General features: G+C 37.8%; 1 protein-coding gene across 3 annotated transcripts; it reads left to right on the forward strand.

The window, feature by feature from the left end:
* Window positions 1-379: 379 nt before the first annotated feature.
* Window positions 380-7,041, forward strand: tusc2a (tumor suppressor 2, mitochondrial calcium regulator a). Of its 3 annotated transcripts, none has more exons than XM_085457017.1 (4): window positions 380-945; window positions 1,572-1,801; window positions 6,127-6,247; window positions 6,335-7,041. In XM_085457017.1, the coding sequence occupies exons 2-4, from the start codon at window positions 1,659-1,661 to the stop codon at window positions 6,398-6,400; spliced, it is 330 nt and encodes a 109-aa protein (XP_085313143.1). In that variant the 5' UTR covers window positions 380-945; window positions 1,572-1,658; the 3' UTR covers window positions 6,401-7,041. The 3 variants fall into 3 exon arrangements, with proteins under 3 accessions (XP_085313143.1, XP_085313144.1, XP_085313145.1); XM_085457018.1 differs by lacking the exon at window positions 380-945 and adding an exon at window positions 1,080-1,356; XM_085457019.1 differs by lacking the exon at window positions 380-945 and adding an exon at window positions 1,375-1,474.
* The last annotated feature ends 1,196 nt before the right edge of the window (window positions 7,042-8,237 follow it).

Raw genomic sequence — 8,237 nt, forward strand, 5'->3', positions numbered from 1 at the left:
GGGCTGGGTTGTGGGGCCAGCAGCAAACCGAGAGCCAACTCACCCAGGAGCAATCCAAGACAGATACCCGAACCACCTTAACACTTTTCAATACAAAATGCCCCCACCCTTTTTTTAATGATGACTATATTTATTAAGGCTAAAACAAAACAAAACAACACAAACAGCTATCGAAACCAATCTGGTCCTATGTGGGGAAAAAGTAATTGCTACCTAAGCTGGTTGTGTCACCCATGGCAGCAAAAACGGCAGTGAACTGTTTGCGATAAAAGGCATTGAGGAATTTGGCCCGATCTTTGCAGTATTGTTTTGGGACACATTGGAGTGTTTTCAAGCGTGAATGGTCTGTTTAAGGTCACACCAAAGCATCTCATCTGTCCTCTGAAAAGTCTTGGGAATCTATAGGATCTTTTTTTGTTCGCCCGTGGCATAGATATGCTCTTGGGACTAATTTTGATACACTGGCCACTCCTGGGAAGGTTAACCACTGTCCCAAAGCTTTAAAATGGCTTTATAACCCTTTCCTGACTGATAGACGTCAATGATTATTTTGTTGCTGTTCTGGACAGATCTTTAAACTGCTTCCCTTTGTTAAACAAGTCTTATTTAAGTTATGTTTTGATTCGACAGGTCTGAAAGTAATCAGGGTTAGGTCAGGGTTTTTTTTTAACGAAATGGGGGTAAATACTTTCTCACAGTACAGTGTGCATACTATACATTTTTAAATTCAGATATAGGTATGAACACCCACTTTAAACATAAAAAAGATTCATTTAACGCACCTTTGAATAAATTCTTTAGTTAAATATTGGTGACGTTTTTTCTTTAATAGTCGGTCAGATCAGCTGATCTCCATCGTCGGTCGGACAGCAACGGCCAGCGCTAGCTAAACATAGCTAGTAGTAAAAGTTATGACAGGACATGTCAGGTTTAGTGTACCATAAGGTAAGATGTTTGTCAGAATCCCGTGTATAAAGCAGCAGTGTGTTTGCAGACTCGTCTATTGTTTAACCTGCGTCTGTAGTCGGAAGCTAACAGTCTGTTAGCTTACCTCACCTAACTGTGCAGGTACCGTTAGCCGGTAGTCATTAGCCACATGTAGGTCACCACACATCAAACGGGCGCCGTTGCAAAATATTAGACGATGTACAATATATTGTGAAGCCGTGGGTGTGTTTTTAAGTAACTTGTAAGGTGTCAAGCGTTTTGAGTGACACTTAATGCGTTTAGGTTCGGCTTTTTTGTGGCCCGTTGGTTAGCTTACGGTGAAGCTACCGTAGTGTAACGTAACGATATAAAACAGACGGAACTTTTTTTTATAGAAGTGAAGAAGCCCCTTGAAATATCTCATACCTAGTAAGTCTAGTTGCCTTGTCTTTCAAGCTCTCAAGATTATACTTAGATGTTTCTGAGTTTAGCTTGGCCATTTTCTGCCAACAGAGTCCTCTGTGCACCAAAATAGAGCCAGCAGTCAGTAAGCAAACAACGTCTTAACAGCTGGCAGCTGAGTAAACCGTTCACTCGGACACCAGACAGTGAAATTTACTTATTTATGTACTTTCACTTTTCAGGTTCTGACCTTGGTAAGCAATTGAGCATCTGGCTACCAACCAGACTGAACGCTCTAATCTGAGACTAACTATGCCTTATCTCTGAGAATGGGAGGAAGTGGATCCAAAGCCAAAGGTGTCTGGCCTTTCTCAGGCAGCGGAGGCGAGTCAGGAAATGATGGGAACGAGCAGTCTCTGGCCCGGCTGAAAGGCTCTAAGAATGCAACACCATTTGTTTTTACAAGGAGAAGGTAAATAAATAATACAGTGGATATGCTGTTGAAAGGACGTTTTCTATCCCACCCTTGAGTTTGAAAATAGCTCTTGAGGAATACTGCCAAAATGGCATTTTGCTTTTGTCCTAAGTTCTTAATAAGCAAATTGCATGCCAAATATTAAAGGTCATCTTTAATTAATTTTTTGTTTTGATTTTGTTGACATGTCTTAAACTGTCATATCCCACTAAGTCATTTCTTATCCTGATAACAATATAAATCAATATAGTGCATTTATTGTAAATTCTGTGAAAGGTTTATATAATCACCACGCGGAATCACCCGCTCCAAACACTGAGTTAAACTGGCGCCGATTTCTTTTGTACATTTAACTTAAATAATCAAAAGTGAAATAATTATGGGCCTTGTGTGGAGTTACCCATAGTGACACATACTAGATGACCCTACGCATTCCCCATGACTCAAGTGCTTCCCCAAAGCCTCTGACTATCATTACTGCTCCTGTATGGTTGTATCCTGTTTAGAGATGGACCGATCCGATATTACGTATCGGTATCGGTCCGATACTGACCTAAATTACTGGATCGGATATCGGAGAAAAATAAAAAATGTAATCCGATCCATTAAATATCACGAAAGCACCTCACAAAACTTGCAACGCGCCGTAACTCACCTCAGAACGTTAGCACGTCGGAGCAGTATGCATCACGTGATAGAGCAGCTGTGGCATGCGGGACCTGTCGGTGGTCTGGATAGCATTTGGAGCTTCGCTAGCAACCCGGCATTTCATCTCCGACAAAGTTATCCCCGAGAGAAGTAAAGCAAGTGTGTAAGTCCATCTCTGAATGTTTGTAAAGCATTCCTGCGTTAAGCTTAACAAGCGACTGCCTCTCCTGCTGCTACTTCAATCATGAAACTGCTTAATGATCAGCTGATCGGCTTTTCTGTCGCGAGTCCGTCTCTCTGGTTTGTTTTTGGCCCACTTTGCACCAGAAAGAGGAAACCAGCGGCTGAACAACAGCAGAACGTTTAAGCTTGATAAGCTGTTGTTAGAATTTATTTAATATTACTTTCTACTCGAGGATCTTTTTCTACGTAGCTGACGCTGGTAACTGTGCAGGGGCGGATCTAGCAAAGTTTAGCCAGGGGGCCGATAGGGCATGAACAGGGAAAAGGGGGCACAAAGACATACTTTTCTTTCTTATTCTCATTTAAAATGTCGAGCTTTTAATAAATAATTATCCAAATCTTACACCCAAAGTTTTAATCTGATGTAAAAGGAATAGAAGTCAATTACTGTATATAGTAACTATTAAGTCTAATATATATACCCTAGTAAGCTATAGTACTTTTTCCTTTGGGAAGGTACTATCTGTGCAGTCTGCAATTTTGTTGAAGAAAGATGTTGAATCTATTTAATATTTCTTGAAAAATGATTGATTTCTGTGCATTTTTTTTCACACTGCATCAAATTAAGGTTGATTACGTCGATTAAGCATCATGAGGTGGAGCGTGAGGGGTGGTTCCCTATTTTTTATTTATTTATTTTTGTTGTTGCTGGGAGTTGGAACCCTATTAGTTAGGTTGCTTAATATTTACGCTAAGTACTCTTTAAAATACCAGAATAGGGAGGATGGTGTAGGTTTAAGTTTATTAGATTGATCAGTATTGCTGAACTATGAAATTTTTTTTTTTGCATACAGGTATAACAGAATAGCTTTAGTGTAGTTGTTGTTTTAAACTTGAGTATGAACTTATACAAAATGCAGCAAGATATTTAAAAAACAGTTTTGTTGATTAAAAAACACTATATCGGATTCATATCTGTATCGGCAGATATCCAAATTTATGATATCGGTATCGGTATCGGACATAAAAAAGTGGTATCGTGCCATCTCTAATCCTGTTGTCAGGATAATAGCCTGTCTGAAAATATCGACTGCAGATTGTTCAGTTTTGGATGAAGTGCAATGTTAAGCTCATACACCGATGTGTTGTTCGAATTGTTCACATATCTGTTGTTGCAGCATAATATGTTACGTCGTGGATTTCCTCCAATACTTTGGCTCGACACTTGTAATATAAATGAGATAAACAGACTTGTGCTAAGTGCTTTTGGTTGGGGATTGTATACCTTAAGTCGAGTGTTTTGACCAATGCACAAAATCTATTTCTAGATATAAGTTGAAATGACTGCCATTATCTTTGTGAGTCTTTATTATGTGGTGTACCACAGGCAAGAACTTGTTCCAACATTTCAGTCTGAGGTTTATTAACACTTGATGGCTCTCTTTTGTTTCCCATTTGTAAATTCTCTTTGTGCTGTGTAGAAAAGTTTTGTTGTGTGTTGCCTGTGGTGGGCACCGGTGGTCCACATCAGACTTTTCATTACCAAACCATGTCCATTTTACAGATTTAACCCCCACATTTAGGAATGAGCTCTGCAATTTGTTTTGGCTGGTCCTTCTGGGATGTCATGGTGACTATTGCAAACCATCATTTAAGGCAGCGAAAAAATTCTGTAGTAAAAGCAATAAACAATAGTGTATAATATGAAAATGATAAACGTTTTAATATTGTCATCTCACATATTTCATTGTATCACAGAGCCCTAAATCAAAGAATAGTAATTATGCACTGCAATATTTGCAGCTCTGTTACCGAAACCTATTTAGCATAACACAACAGTGCCATGACAAAGAGGAAGGGACATAACTGAGTCATGTGCTAACACTAGGGGTGTGTTTTCCGATCTATTTTGATTAGATCGAGTGTGTCATTTTAACTGCAACCCTTTTACCCGTATTAGCAAAGTAGAAAAAAATAATTTGAAAGCTTCCTTTCATTCTTTTATTTATATACAGTGGTCTGAAAAAGTGTTTGTCCACTTCCTGATTTTCTATTTTGTGTGTTTGACACACCTAAAACTTTCAGATCATCAAGCAAATGTAAATATTAGACAAAAATAACACAAGTAAGCACAAAATGCACTTTCTAAATAAAGTTTTAATTATTAAGGGGGGAAAAATCCAAACCTGCATGGGCCTGTGTGAAAAAGTGATTACTCCCTAAATCTAATCACTTGTTGGGCCACCCTTAGCAGCAACAGACTGCAATCAAGCATTTGTGATGCCTGGCAAAAAGTCTTTTACAGCGCAGTGGAGAAATTATGGCCCACTCATCTTTGCAGAAATCACCCACATTGGAGGGTTTTCAAGCATGAACCACCTTTTTATGGTCATACCACAGCATCTCAATCGGATTCAGGTCACACCACTTCAAATCACTCAAACTATATTTACTTGCATGGAGTTAGCATGCATATAACAGAAACACGTTACAAACCTAAAAAAATATTAAACCACATTTCTGTGGTTTTTGTCACATTCATTCAAGTTACCATATTCTTTTTATATCATCTAATCCTAGATGATTTTCTTTGCTCACAAGGGTTTAATCTATTGACTTTGTAATAGTTTGAATAACTGTATGAGAGGTTTATTTGAGAGGAAGATTTGAAAATAAATACTAAAATGACTTTAAACTGAAAAGTTGGGCAAAGCAGATTCTGAAAGTTGCTTAAATTAATATAAGTTGGGTCTTATATGAAGTTGAATGAATAGTCACTATCTTTAATAAATTCTTGAGTGTTAAATTAAATTATTTTTTTGTACTTGATGACAAAGTACACAGCAACTAAAATAGCTCAAAAAGTGGATCTTTGATGCCTGGGCAGATCTGATCAGCTGATGGTTTACTATTTGTTATTTTTAAATACATACCAGAAAACTATAAAATAAAGGATGATATTAAAAAAGAAATTACATTTTTATATAATTTTTAAAGCCTGTTTTGTCCTCCATTTGTAGAATGACCCTTATCTACTCACCCATTCAAATGCCTAGTACTACCTAGTAGCATATTTTTTTTGTGCCAGAGTGGCATTTGTGCATTTACAGTTTTATAGGCCACACTTTACTTTATTACTGAAATATTGTCCCACTTTAAACTGTCCACAGTAAGGTTTCTAGATTATTCTTGATTTCAAAGCCAATAATTTTATTCCTAGTGGGGTTAAGCATTAATGTCAAAATAATCCAGTAAATAATTTTTGTCACATTTAAAAACCCAGACAAACCAAAAAGGCACATTAATAAATACATGAGGCTCAAACGTTGGAGGGTAGTGAGAAATTTGGGTGGGAGGGGGGTTTGTTGTTGTTGTTGTTGTTGTTTTTTTAAACTTGACAACCGTTTTAGATGCGACTATCAGCAAGCAAGTAACGCCTACACCTCCTCTATGTTAATCCTGACACAATTGTCCACCTTCTGTGTTGGCAGTTCTTTGTATTATGATGAGGACGGTGACCTCGCCCATGAATTCTACGAGGAGACGGTCGTGACAAAAAATGGCAGAAAGAAGTCCAAGTTGAAGAGGATCCAGAAAAATCTAATTCCACAGGTGAGCTAGGAACACGCTTTTGCAGTGGCAGGGCGATATAGGGTCAGTGCCATCACTCCTCCTCCTTTTTCTTTTTCCTTTTTCCAGGGAATTGTGAAGCTCGACCACCCGTGTATTCATGTCGATTTCCCCATCGTCCTCTGTGAGGTGTGACACGTTGCACAGTGACCGGTCTACAATGACGTGCAGCCACAGATCCTCTTTGCTGAGCATCATTCAAGTCTCGAGAGCTGCAGTCAAGAACTGCCGAATGGGGCTTGCAGAGGAAAAAGGAAAATTCAAACTGTCACATGAAAAATGATATATTGAATTAAATGTTATACATTTGAATTCAACAAGTCTTTATTTTGACATTCACAAAAATAGTGATGGTACAAGTTGTGTTTCCACTACCCAGCTGATATGTATGCAGACTTGGAGAATACTTCGGATGAATTCGTGTTTCTCCTGTTGAGTTTTTTTTTGTTTGTTTTTTTTAATTTTGCAGGGCAAAACATCTGTGACGTGAAAAGGGTTTAATGGTTCATGCCTTCTGTGAGATGTAGACTCTGTATGTGTCTTTGTACATGTGCTAGTTTTGGGTTCATGTGTGAACTACAAATGCAAGATGTATTTGCAGGGTGGGAATGATGAGGGATTGTGGAATTTGTATATATTTATGTTCTGTATTGTCACGTCTGAGTTAGTCTCAGTTATTGGCACTCAGACCTGCACTAGTGAACATACTGTACTGTAAATAACATCAGATTTCTTAGTTGAAAATACTTGAATAAATGGTTTATTGAGCAAAATCACTCAAATCTTCTTTTTTTTTGTGTTATTTTTCATATTGGCTGAAGCTTTCTGGTGCAGTTCATCTTGTTTATTGTTACTGCACTGGGATGTTTGACCTTACAGTGCAGAATAAAAAGTTAGACACCGGAAGACCGTGTTCTCATTTATCATATTAGGAAGTGAAGTTCTTCCCCTTACATCTGAGTTTAGGTCCTGGATTTACACTAGTGTGCAAAAAGTCTTTAGTCACCCTTCCTTTCTTTGTATTTTGCTGGGAAAATGGGAAATCGGTGCAGTGATTTATTGAAATTTGCAGACGTAGATGGAAACACAACATACGAGGTCAAAAACAGTTTTTCCACAGTTTTAACAAGCTTGAAAATCAAGATTTGTTACAACTACTTTTATTTTTCCACACGGCCTAAACTTTTGCATTCAAGCTTTATTCTTCAGGAATAGTTCTCCAGGTTTATTGAAGGACTTTCAGAGTTTTGGTTTTTGGCTCCCTTTTGTTCTCTGTTGATATGATCCCACACTGCTTCATTAATGTTGAGGTCCAATCCATGGTTGAGACTTCCACTGTATGTTTTACTTTCCAGGTGTTATGGCAGGTCATTGTCATCCTGAGAAATGAAGCCTTTGTCAATCAAATGCTTTCCATATTATTTTGCATGGTGGATCAAAATCATATGTATTCACTTCCATCAGTTTTGACGAAGATCCCCAACACAACTGGCTTAAATGAAGCAAAAAATCATGACAAAGCCTCTACTGTATCTTATAGATGAAGTTGAATGACCTACAGAAAAACCTGGAGAGCTGTTCCTCTAGACCACGTGAAAAAAAAAATACAGAAATGTCTGGTCCATTGATGTAAAATATGAAGAAATGAGGCCTGACAACAATTTTTTTCACACTACACTACAAGGAAGATTTTGTTACTTTAGTATTCTGGTAGCCAGTCATGATTCTTACATGGCTTACATGAGTGTAATGTGGTAACTTGAGACTTGTTGGCGTCTGTGAAATAGGAAACATCTTGTGTTTTGTACTACAGTAAAAACATTATTTTTTTGGTGTCTGTGGACACAGAACCGGTCGTGCTTCTCTTTTCTAAGAAAACAAGTAAAACTAAAATGTCAAGCTATTTCTGTGAACTTTAGAAAGCTAACAGCAATTTTTATTTTTAGCTGAAGAGGAAGTAGACAAGATTGAA

This window comes from Copadichromis virginalis, linkage group LG5, assembly GCF_057382275.1.
Source record: "Copadichromis virginalis isolate Kocher_CV1m ecotype Utaka linkage group LG5, C_Virginalis_male_GT1.1, whole genome shotgun sequence".
NCBI lineage: Eukaryota > Metazoa > Chordata > Actinopteri > Cichliformes > Cichlidae > Copadichromis > Copadichromis virginalis.